This window comes from Procambarus clarkii, chromosome 54, assembly GCF_040958095.1.
Source record: "Procambarus clarkii isolate CNS0578487 chromosome 54, FALCON_Pclarkii_2.0, whole genome shotgun sequence".
Classification (NCBI taxonomy): Eukaryota; Metazoa; Arthropoda; class Malacostraca; order Decapoda; family Cambaridae; genus Procambarus; species Procambarus clarkii.
The window spans coordinates 35,148,402-35,165,464 of NC_091203.1; the positions used below are offsets into that span (position 1 = coordinate 35,148,402).

At 43.8% G+C, this 17,063-nt stretch overlaps 1 protein-coding gene across 1 annotated transcript in view; it reads left to right on the plus strand.

Annotated features, from left to right (window-relative positions):
* The window catches only part of LOC123752573 (nicotinamide phosphoribosyltransferase), a 76,819-nt gene that overhangs the window by 5,563 nt on the left and 54,193 nt on the right, over window positions 1–17,063 (plus strand). The window contains exon 4 of the mRNA XM_069305384.1: window positions 2,965–3,122. Within this exon, the coding sequence (XP_069161485.1) occupies window positions 2,965–3,122 (158 nt within the window). The remainder of the gene's footprint in view (window positions 1–2,964; window positions 3,123–17,063) is intronic.

Genomic DNA, 17,063 nt, shown 5'->3' on the forward strand with positions numbered 1-17,063 from the left:
TAAAGTTCTACTAGGCGAGGGACACTAGCAATGACTCTAGGGAGCTTACTGGTAACACTGGAGCCCACGTGGTTCCCCTGGAACCCTCTAGAGTAACTTGTAAAAATAAACACTAGTGAACACCTAATTGCTACACATCAATACTCTACACATAGAACACGTTTATGCCAGACAATGAGGATACTACACAGTCTACTTAACTGGATAACAACGACACAGAAATAAAGAACCAGAGGAAGGGGAGGAGGTTTCCTTTCACCACAACGCCAGCCAGAGAAGAGAGCGCATCTCCACTCTTCTCCCTCAGTAGACTCACTGCCAGCAGACTACTCAACTAATCTTAAAGCATTCCTATCCCAAGTTTACTTAGGTTTACTTTACAAATGATTAGAAAGTATTAGTAAACATAGTTGGTGCCTATTTTATTATTTAATAATCAACCCCAAGCTCAGTCTTTAAATGCTCTTTGAGAAACAAGAATAGTCTTACGTCTGGCAGGGAAAATACAAACAAATGCACCTCGTGATGCGTTTCCAATACTATAAGGCAGTTTATTTAGCTCAATTTTGACCTCTGGTTTCCACTGAGGAAACACACGTTATTACACACGTTCCACTATTTCCACATATATAGACATTTACCGCCAAGATACACCCCTCTCTCCCCAATAGTCATACTACCCCCCCCCCCTCACTGTAAATAGTCCAGAATTATAGTCTTTACTTAGACTACACAAGTATAGTCCCATAGTTTTATTTAGTTACGTTCAATGAAAAGAATGAACCCACAATTTTATGTTATGTTGGTTACAAGTTGGGTGAAGGCGAGCCTCCGCTGACACTCCCAGGGAGGAGGGAGTGTTTCCCGCCTAAAGCCAAACCGGAAGCGGAACACAGGGTCTTCGGAGAAGTTGGAATTATGATTTGCTGGTCGTCGGGATAATTTATTTGTACTAAAGTTTGTCTACTAATATCCAATGTTGTGACTTAACTTATCATCAGAGTAATTGTGAAGACATTACATGTGGTGCCAGAAAAAAAAATATTAATAAGCCGTGGAGAGGGACTTGAGCAGTGATGCCAGTTATTGTTTTACATTTTGAAGAGTGTTTCCGTAATGTATCTATCATCAGAATTTTTGTTGGCCACAAGTAGATTTAAACAAAAATTTCAGTGAAGGAATGTCAATTTTATTGTATTTAGTATTAACCCCTATTTTCACTCTAAGCTGTTAACGTGTGTTACGGCCTCACTTACCCAGTAACCCGGCTTCTTTTCATTTCTCTTTCTATAGGGCCTTAGTGCCTCTTCTTACCAGATCCAACCCCAACCAGGGTTAAGTTATTAAGAACTGATCAGTAATAGACAACTAAACGAGAATGGGGGTAAGCAACACTAAAACCCCTCACCACATGCACTTCAATCTTATCTTCAACAATATACACCTATTACAATTAAACATCACGGGTAACACCGTACGTATCACTTTCATACAAGACACTACAAAAACTTCAGCCATCGAAACACTGGTGCGGCGAATCTTCTTCCTAAACACTCAAGGCTTCTTCCCCAAACCTTTTTTCTGAGATACATGCCAGCGAGATCACTTTTCTCAACAATTCACAGGCCAGTCCTCCACAGAATCATCACAGTGTCTAAACACTACCTCGAAACTCCAGCAAAACGGTCGCTGGCTTCCTCTAAAGGTTTAACCCCTAACAAGCCTTAACTTAGAGGTCAGGCAGATTAATTCCATCTATTAACAAAACTGTACCACCCTGGAATACGTTGTTCCAAAACCAATAGGTCGTTGGCTTCTACAGACGATTAACTGTCCCCAAGAACACGCCCAACTTGTTCCCACCGAAACAAGTCTTGCATTCAGGACTGCCCTTGCTGGCCACTCATGGTGGACTGCCTCTTGCCATTCAAGGTACTTGGTACTCAACTTGGCCATCCCAGCATGCGTCGGTCAATCACTAATACTTCACTGGGTATCACAGAGAATTTCCAGTCTATACCAATTCGCCCCACTTGTTCCCACTGGAACATGTCTTGAGTGCGAGACTACCCTGGGTGAATTGATTTCTATGGACCAAGGTACCACCCATATCACATCACTTCTGAAGAGTAAAAGATGAATAGTAAGAAGGAAACTGCACAGGTGTCAATAAGATCACAGCTTCCACTGAGGAACAGAAAAATAGGTCGGGTACTCAACAGATGGCGTTGACAACGTCACAACAACTCTCCTAAAAGAATTTGGGTCGGGTGAACTCAACAGATGGCATCAACATCATAACAAGGGCCCTATACCCATCCTGTGAGCAGAAGTGAAACCCATACCCATCATGTGAACGATGGCGAAGTCCATACCTATTCTGTGGGGCGGTAGTGGGCCCCATACTTATTCTATGGGCGGTAGTGGGCCCCATATCCATCCTGTGGGAGGTAGTGAGCCCCTTACCTGTCGTATGAGGGATAGTGGAATGGAACCATCACCACATGCACATAAAGACACATAATTCATTTAGCTAAACAAGTTACAATATTCATAAGCTAACTGTAAATTTTAATATATCGTGTTATATGAACAATTACTGGGTTTGAGACCAACTACAAGTACAGCCTCCTAGAACAGCAACTTACATATGTGGTGAGCTAGTTTCATAATTGGATGTTCATCCTGTGGCTCCATTCTGCGGGCAACGGTGGAAAAGTTACAGTCACCCACATTTACTACCTGCCTTTAGTAAACTTGCGATATTTGCCAAAATTTTCTGGTAGTAGATCATTTTGGACTAAATATTTACACATATCTTGCACATTTGTTAAGACCAAAAAGTAGCGTTCTTATAGACTAAATACCACTAATGATCAGAGCTAATTGCAGATATGATTACGAAATATAAGTTAAAAGAAGAAGATATCCTGCAGTGTATATAAATGGATGTCCCTCCCGCAGGGGACGTCGGGTGTGTGTGCGACTCGTATGACATCTGGCGGTGCCTGGAGGAGGACTGGTGCGGGGAGCTAAGGGACCTGGTACTCCAGAGGGGCAGCAAAGGCGGCTGTATCTACCTCCGGCCGGACAGTGGTGACCCCAAAGTGGTCATTCTTAAGGTAACTGTCCTGTTTACATGTAGGATATGTTGCAAGAAAAGACATTTGGGTACGGCTGTTTATACCTGATGCCCGGTGAAATAGGTACCCAGGAGTTAGGCAATGCTTATCGGTTGGGGAAGTCAGGCGTTGGTCTAGGGGGGGGCGGGGGTTACCTCTGGGCTTCCTGTCCTTGTAAATAAATAAACAAATCTTTTGTGACACTGATGGGCTTTAGGAATACGCAATCCATAAATTATTAATAACTCTAAATGACCCGACCAGGATTCGAACCCCTTGACGTCCAAGATCACCCCAAACGTACACGGTACCATGATCATTGCACCAATTGATCGTCTATATAAGGATTGGTCAGTCCTGGTGCTTTATTCACGTAACAAAGTTATCGTGAATAACTGAACTCAATTACTGGCTCATTATAACACGTGCTACACGTACATTTTGTTTTGACTGGCTAAATCTAAAACAACAACAACAATCTGGTGCTAATTAACTAAGCTTCACGACTGATCAGTTGGTGTAGTGATCACGGTACCAGGTACATTCAGGAGGGATCCTGGCGTGATGGGTTCCAATCCTGGTCGGGTCATATAGAGTTCTTAGTTATTTATTGCTTGCGTGTTCTTGCTGCCTTTCTCATATGTATATATATATATATATATATATATATATATATATATATATATATATATATATATATATATATATATATATATATATATATATATATATATTAGTATATTTTGGTAGCAGTCTTTCCTGTAGACATATATTATTAAATATGACCGAAAAAGTAAGATTAATAATTCTAACACGAATTTTCTCAATCTTTCGTACATTACGCTTCACTGTTGGAGGTAAATCAAAAATCACTTCTCCAAAATTCATTTTTATTTCTAGTCTGACGCGACACGGGCGCGTTTCGTAAAACTTATTACATTTTCAAAGACTTCACAAATACACAACTGATTAGAACTTACGTCTCTCTGATATTATATCTACATTTGAGTGAGGTGGGAAGGGTGATGTGGCATTAACACAAGACAGAACAGGAGGGGATATTAATAGGGTATTAAAAGTATCAACACAAGACAGAACAGAAACAATGGGTATTGAATAGAAGTGTTTGTAGAAGGCCTATTGGTCCATATTTCTTGATGCTTCTACCCACCTCAAGACTCCGCTCCAATATAGAAGCATCAAGAAATATGGACCAATAGGCCTTCTACAAACACTTCTATTCAATACCCATTGTTTCTGTTCTGTCTTGTGTTGATACTTTTAATACCCTATTAATATCCCCTCCTGTTCTGTCTTGTGTTAATGCCACATCACCCTTCCCACCTCACTCAAATGTAGATATAATATCAGAGAGACGTAAGTTCTAATCAGTTGTGTATTTGTGAAGTCTTTGAAAATGTAATAAGTTTTACGAAACGCGCCCGTGTCGCGTCAGACTAGAAATAAAAAAGAATTTTGGAGAAGTGATTTTTGATTTACCTCCAACAGTGAAGCGTAATGTACGAAAGATTGAGAAAATTCGTGTTAGAATTATTAATCTTACTTTTTCGGTCATATTTAATAATATATATATATATATATATATATATATATATATATATATATATATATATATATATATATATATATATATATATATATAACTGAAAACTCATATATATATATATATATATATATATATATATATATATATATATATATATATATATATATATATATATATATATATATATATATATATATGTTGTACCTAGTAGCCAGAACGTCGTACTCGGCCTGCTATGCAAGGCCCGATTTGCCTAATAAACCAAGTTTTCCTGAATTAGTATATTTTCTCTAATATTTTTCTTATGAAATGATAAAGCTACCCATTTCATTATGTATGAGGTCAATTTTTTGCCCTCATACATAATTCCTCATACATACCTCATACATAATTGACCTCATACATAACAACTCATACATAATTGACCTCAATTCAACCAAGAGATGGCTTCCTGAACCTTGCAGGAATCAACCTCACTGAGGACCAAGTCACTCTCCTAAATCTGGGTATAAACTGTCACGTTATGTCCAGACCGAGTGAGATGGCCCGGAAAGTGGAGTTGGAGATTCTGTTGGACGACATATTCGACCTCGAAGCACAAAAGAAGATCACCACCAAAGATACCTTACAAGCAGAACTTATTGCGGAAGGAGGAAAGAATCGAGGCAACTACAGAAGCACCATACTGTCCCCCGAGCTCAAAGCGGCAGCTAAGAGCCTTCGTGAGAACAAGGAGATAGTTGTCAGGAGAGGCGACAAGTCGCCAATATACGTAATTCTTAAAAAAGACGAATATCTGGCAAAAATGAACCTCATACTCTCTGACCAAACTAAATTCCAAAGGGTAACGAAGGACACTACAGCCGAACTGAAAGCAAAGGTCAACAAATTGATCGAAACTGTGAACGCCAAGAAATCTGGACTCCACCTGCCAAATATTATTGGGGAATATAAACCTGGATATGCGTATGGAAATGTCAAGACACACAAGCCTGGAAACCCACTTCGGCCAATCATCAGCCAGATACCCACACCCACGTACAGACTGGCGAAACGACTCAACGGCTTGCTGAATCCTTATGTCCCTTGCGCCTTCAGCCTGAAGTCTCCAAAGGAATTTGTTGACTTCCTGTGGGGAACACGGGCCACAGGGATAAGAGCCTCGTTGGACGTAGAATCTGTTTACCAACGTACCTGTGGATGAAACAATCGGGATAATAGCCGACAGAGTGTACCATGATCCAGCCTGTACTCCTCTTGACATACCAGAAAACAGTCTAAGGAAACTACTCCAAGCTTGTACTAAAGAGGCACCCTTCTTGAGCCCGGATGGACACATGTATAAGCAAGTAGATGGGGTCGCCATGGGTTCTCCCCTAGGTGTCCTGTTTGCAAACTTCTACATGGGTACCATCGAGCAAAAAGTCTTAGTCGACATGAACTTGAAACCGGCCATATACTGCAGGTATGTTGACGACATTTTTACACAGGTACCTGATGTCAGACATCTGCAGGAGCTGAAGGAGGCATTTGAGCAGAATTCTGTGTTGCGTTTCACTTACAAGATGGAGAAGGATGGGAAGCTGCCCTTTCTAGATGTAACAGTCATGGAAAGGAGCGGAGTTTTCCACACTGCAGTCTACACTAAGGAAACAAACATAGGAATGTGCCTGAATGCCAACAGTGACTGCCCGGACAGGTACAAGAGGAGTGTTGTTAACACTTATGTCGACCGTGCCCTCAGCCACAGCTCAGAATGGAAGCAAGTCGACGAAGAACTCTGTAGGGTAAGGCAGGTCCTAGTCAACAACGGCTTCTCCAATGGTTTCGTGGAAGACATCATAAGAAGGAAAGTGAAACGCCATGCAACCTCTGAAGAGACAACTAACACAACACCTATACCCCCTATTAGACTATTTTACAGGAACTTCTTTTCCACAGCCCATAAAACGGAGGAAAGGGTCCTGAAAGATATTGTCAGTAGAAACGTTATCCCTACAGACAAAAATCAGAAGATACAACTGACAATTTACTATAAAACCAAAAAAACGGCCAGCCTACTCATGAGAAACTCTCCATACACAAAGCAGAACGTTTTAAAAGAGACCAACGTCGTCTATGCCTTCAAATGCCCTCTTGGGGATTGTAAGCCTCAAAAAACTCAGTATATAGGCAAGACAACAACATCTCTTTCCAGGCGTTTAACGATGCATAAGCAACAGGGCTCCATTAAGGAACATATAGCCTCTTCCCACAACCAAACCATCACCAGAGAAATCTTAGCAAACAACACAGAAATCATCGATAGATACAGCGATAGCAGGCGGCTCGACGTCTCCGAGGCACTACTCATCAAGAAGTCAACACCAGCAATCAACAGCCAATTAATGCACAACTATATTCTACCCACTTCAAGACTCCGCTCCAATATAGAAGCATCAAGAAATATGGGCCAATAAAAATAGGCCTTCTGCAGTTACCTACTTTTAATACCTGTTTGTATTTCATTGTTTTCGTGTTCTGTCTTGTGTTAAAAGTTTATTTTCACCTCATCCAAAACTATTGTAACATGTCACTTCACCCAAATGTAGGTATAAAAACTCGAAAGATGTTTAAGCTCTATTCAGTTAAAGTTGTGTGTTTGTGTAAACTAAAGTCTTTGAAAATGTAATAAGTTTTACGAAACGCGCTCAAGTGTCGCGTCAGACTAGAAATAAAAATGAATTTTGGAGAATTGATCTTTGAATTACCATCAACAGTGAAAAGAAACGTACGAAAGATCGAGAAAATTCGTGTTAGAATTATTAATCTTACTTTTTCGGTCATATTTATTATATATATATATATATATATATATATATATATATATATATATATATATATATATATATAAATATATATATATATATATATATATATATATATATATATATATATATATATATATATATATATATATATATATATATATATATATATATATATAACTGAAAACTCACACCCCAGAAGTGACTCGATCCCATACTGCCAGGAGCAACGCAACTGGTATGTACAGGGACGCCTTAATACGCTTGACCATCACGACCGGACATAAGGAAGTGAAAGCCGAAGCTATTTGAACCACTTCCCCGCCGGCACTCGGATAGTAATCTTGGGCATAGCATTTTATCAAATCACCTCATTTTTTGGGGCACACGTGAGGAACACAAATGCAAACAAGCCTGAATGGTCCCCAGGACTATATACAACTGAAAACTCACACCCCAGAAGTGACTCGAACCCATACTGCCAGGAGCAACGCAACTGGTATGTACAGGGACGCCTTAATCCGCTTGACCATCACGACTGGACATAAGGAAGTGATGGCCGAAGCTATTTGAACCACTTCCCCGCCGGCACTCGGATAGTAATCTTGGGCATAGCATTTTATCAAATCACCTCATTCTTTGGGGCACACGTGAGGAACACAAATGCAAACAAGCCTGAATGGTCCCCAGGACTATATACAACTGAAAACTCACACCCCAGAAGTGACTCGAACCCATACTGCCAGGAGCAACGCAACTGGTATGTACAGGGACGCCTTAATCCGCTTGACCATCACGACCGGACATAAGGAAGTGATAGCCGAAGCTATTTGAACCACTTCCCCGCCGGCACTCGGATAGTAATCTTGGGCATAGCATTTTATTAAATCACCTCATTCTTTGGGGCACACGTGAGGAACACAAATGCAAACAAGCCTGAATGGTCCCCAGGACCATTGGTGATTTGAATGAGGTGATTTGATATATATATATATATATATATATATATATATATATATATATATATATATATATATATATATATATATATATATATATATATATATATATATATATATATATATATATATATATATATATGTCGTGACGCTAAACCCCGGTTCATTCCGAACACAGCGATTACACAACACATAACACCTTGCTTCAGCAACCGTTACTACCACCTATACTCCTACACACACCAGACCCTTGAGGCGTACCACTAGGTTTGTACTGGAACACAATGAATGAACATATGGAAGGTATTTAAAGGCCGTCGGGTTTTGTCATTTAATTACAAAGAATAGACTCTGACAAATAATACTATATTAATTAACATACTCTATTAGGTCAATACACTTCCAATACCCATAGACCACTTGACCTCCGCGATCACCACCCACACTCGTAACTTCCGCCTAAGTCCCTAATACGGAATGATTACTACAACGCTCCACACCAGGTTAGTCTTTCATTCAATACTCACATACTGCAGACTTAACTTCGTCACTAAGATCACAACAGGCTCTCGCATAGCTGTCTGCTACACTTCGCTGCTGCCACAAACGGAGACCTCGGAGGACTTGCTAGTTCAACTTCCACAACCAGACTGACTCCAGCCCACCATGGCCTCAATCATTTCACCACGCCTCTCGAGGAAGGTATAATCCGATTAACCTTATCCCTAGAGCGGTAACCTTGATCCTAGAAGCCTGACGAAGAATAATTCCTCTTTCCAGGAATTATTAATTTGGCTAAACAGCTTCGGTCTTAATCCATTGACCTTTCTTAGATATGTGATCCATAGTCTGTCTACTTACATGTACTTTCAATCATCATTCGTTAAGTGTTGTAGTAATGATCCTCTAGCTAATAATTCCTACTAACTTGTGGATTACAACACCACTCCCCTCCTTAAACACGCATATGTCCCCATATGCATCATTGCAATGGTTCCATTAGTGCAAGGACCTGGAGGATGCACCCACCATATGTGTACAACTAAAAAATCATCCAATAAGTTCATCATACACACAATGAAATAAATTAAAATTTTCCTCGACATGACTCACAACACTTCTCCAACATATACATTATATTCACATCATAGCACAGGTAAAATAGTCTGTAATAATTTTTCCCATCTCCAACAATGCACATATAGCTAAACTGCTGACATATAATTACATACAAACATAACCATAAAATTACATGGACCAGAATGCTGGCACTTAAACAGAAATGACACTAGTCATTAATATATACACAACACATATATATCTAAGGTTCTTCATCCTTAGTAACAAGTTAATAATTTAACATCTTGCCCTGTACTGTTGACATAAGGGCTTACAATGATCACACAATGTTTCACTGGCCTCCTCCACAATTGGCAGCATCACTTCTCTTGTCTTCGTGTCCCATGGTTGCTAGGTCATAGATCCTCCATGACCCAGACAAAACCCAGGCTGTCCAGCCTGGTGAATGTTGTCAATGTCCCATCGTTGCTCTGAGGTAACGTGATCCTGGCCTCCAGAGCAACGGAGATTCCTACCCCAGGGTCATGTTCCCTTGGGTCTGTGCTGACGTCTCGTTCCAGGCACCAATCCCAGAACGCTGTAGATCCCTCACAGCTCTCTGGTCTAGGCCCATCCGCCCAGAGTGTGTCCACCTGTATTCACACCTTCCCGACCGCTGTACCTGCAAAATATTCCCTCGGAGCCCCCTGGCTCGATCCCATTATTACATAACCCCCTCGGCTCCTTACTCTCTCCCCGTATATAGCCTGAGCGCAGCTGCAAAACCATTGCATCTGGCCCTTATCCCTGCTCTGATGTCAGGGGGCGAATTTCGCCTATAACGTCACGTTGGCTTCACTTCCACCCCCCATTTTTTCTAGAATAACTGAGTGTAGCCTCATAGCTTCCCTTCTACTCTACCTGAAGCTCTGTGACATGATCCCGGGGGACCTTCTCATGCCTAACACTCAGTAATGGTGCCGATGAGGTAATATACAGTATATACATACACATACATTATCACAATAAATACCTCATTAAAATAATTTCACAACTAATGTCACTAAAGCATCATACTGCGACTGGCTCGCTTCTAGCGAGATTCCTGTAACAACTTAATTAATGAGAAATTAGTATATCTACTTGGCTCGCTCACTGCAACCACCAACACCTGAAATTTTGAAATTCTACATTATAATCTTATTCATAATACTTACCCACTCCGACAAACCATCACCTCTGGTCAACCCAACCACTGATGACCTCATTATAACACCACGTCTCTCAACAGCCAGGCTCTGCGTCCTGACGCACCTGACCTCATTACACCGATACTCACCGTACCCACCACCACCTGGCCTCCTGTGCCGCTATGCACTCCACAACACCACACTCCATACCAGGCGTCCAAACGCCACAACACTACACCACCCACTACACATGCTACTCTACACAACACTCTACACACTACCCCACACTCTGCAAAAACTACCATGCCCATGCACCACTCAACACCGCACTCTACACACTACCCCACACTCTACAAAACTACCATGCCCATGCACCACTACACACCACACTCTACACACTACAAAAACTACCATGGCCATGCACTACTCTACAGTACATACTATGCTCCTTCTGTGTTCATGACCCCACGAGAGCGGGTCGGATAGCGATGTGTCACCATCGCCTGTGGACCTTGTCCCCGGTCCTGCGAAGGCTGTTCTGTGTTATCTACCCTTGATTGCCAACTCCTCGTACCCCTACCTATGTTCTCAGCCGCTGGTGTGCTCTCCCCTGGCACACTCCCCGTAGGGTATGGCTCCTCACTTGCCTGACCGGTCAGTGTATAGACGCGGTCTGGGTGACAGGAGAACACATGCCCTGTGTTTAGCACCTTAACCTTCACTTCTGCATTCTTTTTGCTAATTACCCGACATGGCCCCACAAACTTGGGTGCCAACTTACCTTCTGCCTGAGCGTGCATCTGCTTCACGAATACCCTATCACCTTCATTGATCACCTTTGCTTGGACCTTGTTCCGCGCATTATAATATTCCTCTGCTACCTCTGTCGACTTTCTTAAATGTAGTTTCACCAAGTCAAATGCCTTGGTTGCTCGCCTACAGACAACACTTTTGAAGTCTAACGCATAGCATGGCGGTTGCTTGCTTGTGAACGTCGTGAACGGAAGTCGGGGATCGAACCCATGCAACAAAAAATGCGGGGTTTCTCCCACCGACCTATTGAACGCCGTATTGAGCGCCGACTCCACCATCGACAAACTCTGATCCCATGCAAGCACATCATCAGCAGCCAAATGCCGCAGAATACTGATTACTTCAGCATTGTGTCTTTCAACCAAACCATTCGCCGATGGTCGATATGCCAGCACTGGAGTATGTTTGAATTGATACACACTCGCGATGCTTTGAAATACTTGATTGATAAACTCTGACCCTTGGTCTGACACAACTTGTTGAGGAGCCCCAAACCTGGTTAACACACTTTCCACCATGGCCTGGGTCACATCCTCTGCCGACTTAGAACGGAGGGCACTCACCACAGTGAACCGTGTGAGTGCATCCACTGCTACAAATATGTACCTCGCCCCTGAATGAGCTTGTGGTAGCGGCCCAATGAGATCTATGTGTACTCTCTCGAAGGGAGTACTCACCTCCGGCCACCTACGCAAAGGTTCCGCCCCCAACCTATGTGCCTTGTACCTCAGACAACTGTCACAAGAGGCTACATAGACCTTGATATCTTTACCCATGGATGGCCAATAGAACCTTTGACGTGCCCTCTGCAACGTCTTGGACTCCCCTCCATGGCCTGCTGCTGGGATGTTATGACACAGATACATTGCAGTCCTCTGGAACTCCGGTGTCAAGACTGCCTGGTATACTGGTTCAGACCGTATACCCGAAACCCTACCAAGATGATACAACACCTCATCTTCAACCACAAACTCATCCACTGGTGCTGGAAGTGACTTCCTCAACTCCGCACGCTGACCCCTCAAAAACTTCCTTACCTCTCCCCACAGGGGGTGACCTTCCTGACTTCGTATCAACTCCCTCACATTCCACGACACATCTTCCTCCCCCCTTTCACTCACCACTGCTACATTGTGACACCTTGACAACGCGTCAGCGACCACATTGCTTTTCCCTGGTACATGTTTAAAGTTTGTAATGTTAAACTCTGAGAGCGAGGTAACCCACCGTGCCAGTCGCTGACAAGGCTCCTTGGACTCGAACACATACTTAAGGGGTTTGTGATCGCTTCTGAGCCAAATTTCATGTCCAAGCAAGATGTACCGGTTCCGTTGTAATATGAATGTGATCGCTAGCGCTTCCCTCTCAATCGTACTATAGTTCCTCTCTGCAGGACATAGTACTCGTGAACAAAATGCAATGGGACGCTCCCGTCTTCGCTCATCCACCTGAGCTACCACACCACCTATCGCTGCGCCAGAAGCATCCGCATACACCAGAAATGGTTTGCTAAAATCTGGGTGCGCCAAGATACTGCGAGAGCTGACAGCAGCCCTCAGTACCTGGAACGCCTGCTGTTGTTCCTTCCCCCACACGAACTCTGCAAGTCCACTGATCTGATGTAATGGTCTTGCAATTTTTGAAAAATCTTTAATAAATCGCCGATAATAGCTAACCAACCCCAGGAAAGATTTGCACTCTTTCTTGTTCTGTGGAACTGGGAACTCTTGAATATCCCAGGTTTTATCTGGCAATGGACTGATACCCATCCGGCCCACTGTATGACCCAGGAATGTTACCGATTCTCCAAAAAAACTGCATTTTTCGAAATTCACTTTGAGGTTGTGTGACCTCAGCCTTAGCAAGAGTTTCCTCAAATTATGCATGTGCTCCTCTAATGACTTTCCCAGCACGATTGCGTCATCGAGGTACAGCAACGCTGTGGGACCTATCAACCCCGATAATACACTCATCATTAGCCTACTGAACACAGCAGGTGCTGACTTCAACCCGAAAGGAAGTCGTTTATATTGCCAGAGCTCGTTGCACGCACTAAACGCTGTGATTTCCTTCGACTCTTCCTCCAGCGGTATCTGGTGATACCCACTGAGTAGGTCTAATGTGGTAAAATATTGTGTATCCTTCAAGTGTGTCAATGTGTCCTGTATGTTAGGTAATGGGTATGCTTCGTCTTTCGTCAGCTTGTTTATTCTGCGGAAATCTACGCATAACCTCACTCCCCCATTCTTTTTCCTGACTTCTACGAGAGGGCTGTGCCACGGTGAACTGGATGGTTCAATGATATCATGCTCCCTTAGCTGGCTTATCTCCTCTTTCACCTCCCTCTGGTGTGCCACTGGTATTCTATATGCTCTCGTATATACTGGATGTGCGCCCTCTACGTCAATTCTATGTGCTCCTTGAGTAATGCACCCTGGGGGTTCCCCTCTCAACGCAAAAACATCCGGGAACTCCCTGACTAAGCCCCTTAAGGCTTCCTTAACCTCCCTTTCCATGGACATCCTATCCACTATTCCCATTAATTTATCCATTCTATCCTCATCGCCCTCACTCTGACTTACTGACATGGCTGCAATAATCTCCTCCACAGGGTGCGCCCACGCTACCTGTGCATGCTTACTCAAGGTGACTGGCCACCGAGAGGGATTAAAAACCCTCAACCGAATTACCCCTTCATTTTTGTCTTCAATAGTCTCCATTATCACCAACCCTGCTGGATTATCCAATGGCTCAATTTGCACAACGTCTACTCCCTTGGCTTTACATGCCATTTTAATCACTAAGGATGCTTCTCCCGGAATGGTGACATCCTTGGGTACCGTGACTGCCCACTGTATATTCTGGTCCCCAGCCGAGTTACCACAGTTACCCCTCACTACTGCTACTCCTTCTCTACTCCTCACCTTGTTAACGTCTACCGCTTGACCTCCACATACCAATTTATTCCCCCTTGCGCTGAACGCTATGGTACATGAGTATTTTGCGAGGAAATCAATTCCCAGGATAATGTTGGTATGTTTCAGCCCTATATCCTGTATTACTACAAAACTATGTTTAAACCATCTATCTTCTAGCTGGAAATCCACAGTTGTCTCTCCCAACACCCGCAACGCATTATCCCCCACCGCCGTTAATCTCCTGTTGTTCGGTATCAGCCTGACGTCTGATCCTAACACGCTACGACTCATGATGGACACGGAAGCACCGGTGTCCACCAAGGCTGTATAGATAGTGCCCTTTAACCGTAAATGCACCTTTATGGGATGACCCGACCCGACGGTACACAACCACTGTCCGCCACCCCCTACTGTACACACTGGGTAATTAGGCGGAACAAAAAGCTTACACTGCCAGGCCAAGTGACTACCGTCACCACACAGCTTACACACTTTTGTCTGCTTAGGTCGTTCTGGCTCGTGTTTACCCGCAGTGTACCCCGTTCCCCGGGGATACCCTCTACCGGTACCCTGGTTCTGGTGGTACATTCCTGTTGCTCCCTGAGCAGGCGTGTATCGTGGTGGAGCAGGAGTGAACCTGCCTCCACGTGCCCCTTGATTATAGCCTCCTCGCTGCCCGCGAGTACCCTGATGGGGTCCCCACGACACCCCACTCGTATTGCGTCCCTGGAACACCCTTGGCTCCCAGCCCTTATTATTGTTACGTCGAGGAACACCTCGCCCCTTGCCCTTGGAATGTGTGACCCCCGCCGCGGGTCCATCCTCCACTGGCTGAGCTACTGGGGCCCAGAGCTGAGCCTGTCTCTCTTGCGTGTCTGCAAGATTTGCCTGTTCCTTAGGGGACACTTCCTTGAAAATGTCATCCTCTGTCAGTTTATGTGTCGGGCTATTCTCCGCCCAAAACACTGCATGTTTCACCGCTTCCTTAAAAGACTTAGCTTCCCTGCAGTGTAACGCACTTTCCCGTGGTAATGCACCGAAAAAAACACTCCGTTGCATAGAATCTCTTACTACCCCCGTGAACTGCGTTTCCGTCCGCTCAATCACATCACCCAAGAGTCTTATTCTATGGCCAAACGCCCTTAATTGTTCCCCTGGTTCTCGTTTAAGTGCAGCTAACTGAGCCATTAGTTCTACTGCATCGTGCTGCACATCGTAATGATGTGCAGCACGATGAGGTAATCAGTTCCTGCTTAAACTCGCTATAACTATTTATTTCTCTAATTTCCGCCGAGTTGAGCAGGGTCTTTGCTTCCCCTTTCACCTTGGAATATGCCAATGCAATCTTTGCCTGATCCGACCATGACCCCACACTAGTCGCCTTCTCTAGAGCAAAGAAAAATGTTCTAATATCCGTTAGTAACTGACCTTTCGAATCCCGTTTGGCGCCCCAAAACGTGGGAATGTCTCCATATACCTTAGGTCCTGCATTAGTCGTCTCATGCATGCTCAACACATTTTTCAACCACTGTGCAACCTGCCCAATTGTCTCTGACGCTGCCGCCTGCGCCGTAAGCAACGCCGCCGTGTTATCACCACTCTCACCCTGACCGACATTACTCGTGGCCTGGCCACTGGCGCCCCTATTACTACCAGTACCCGTCATGGCTACTCGCCCCTTATGTGCTCGTGTATGAACCAGCTTGACGCTTTGCCGTACAGTAACCTTACTTGGCCTTATTCCCTTAATCTCACTAGAATCACTTATAATTTTAAGCCACCATTAACAACGTCACTTATCAGTTCCCCACACTACTGTTTCCACCCCTTAGGGGACCTTTCCCTGCCGCACAACGTGGCCACTCCACTTGGCCCCACACCCCACTATGGCCACTCACTGGCCCACACACCTTCCCTTCCTCACTCCAATATCCACCGTCCTGAACACAACCCGACGTCTACCAATTCACGAACATTCCCTCACCAACTAAACCAGTAACACACTTCCTTCATCTCTCAAAGTGTTCCAAACCTGTTTGCGCTGCCACCAAATATGTCGTGACGCTAAACCCCGGTTCTTTCCGAACACAGCGATTACACAACACATAACACCTTGCTTCAGCAACCGTTACTACCACCTATACTCCTACACACACCAGACCCTTGAGGCGTACCACTAGATTGTACTGGAACACAATGAATGAACATATGGAAGGTATTTAAAGGCCGTCGGGTTTTGTCATTTAATTACAAAGAATAGACTCTGACAAATAATACTATATTAATTAACATACTCTATTAGGTCAATACACTTCCAATACCCATAGACCACTTGACCTCCGCGATCACCACCCACACTCGTAACTTCCGCCTAAGTCCCTAATACGGAATGATTACTACAACGCTCCACACCCGGTTAGTCTTTCATTCAATACTCACATACTGCAGACTTAACTTGGTCACTAAAATCACAACAGGCTCTCGCATAGCTGTCTGCTACACTTCGCTGCTGCCACAAACGGAGACCTCGGAGGACTTGCTAGTTCAACTTCCACAACCAGACTGACTCCAGCCCACCATGGCCTCAATCATTTCACCACGCCTCTCGAGGAAGGTATAATCCGATTA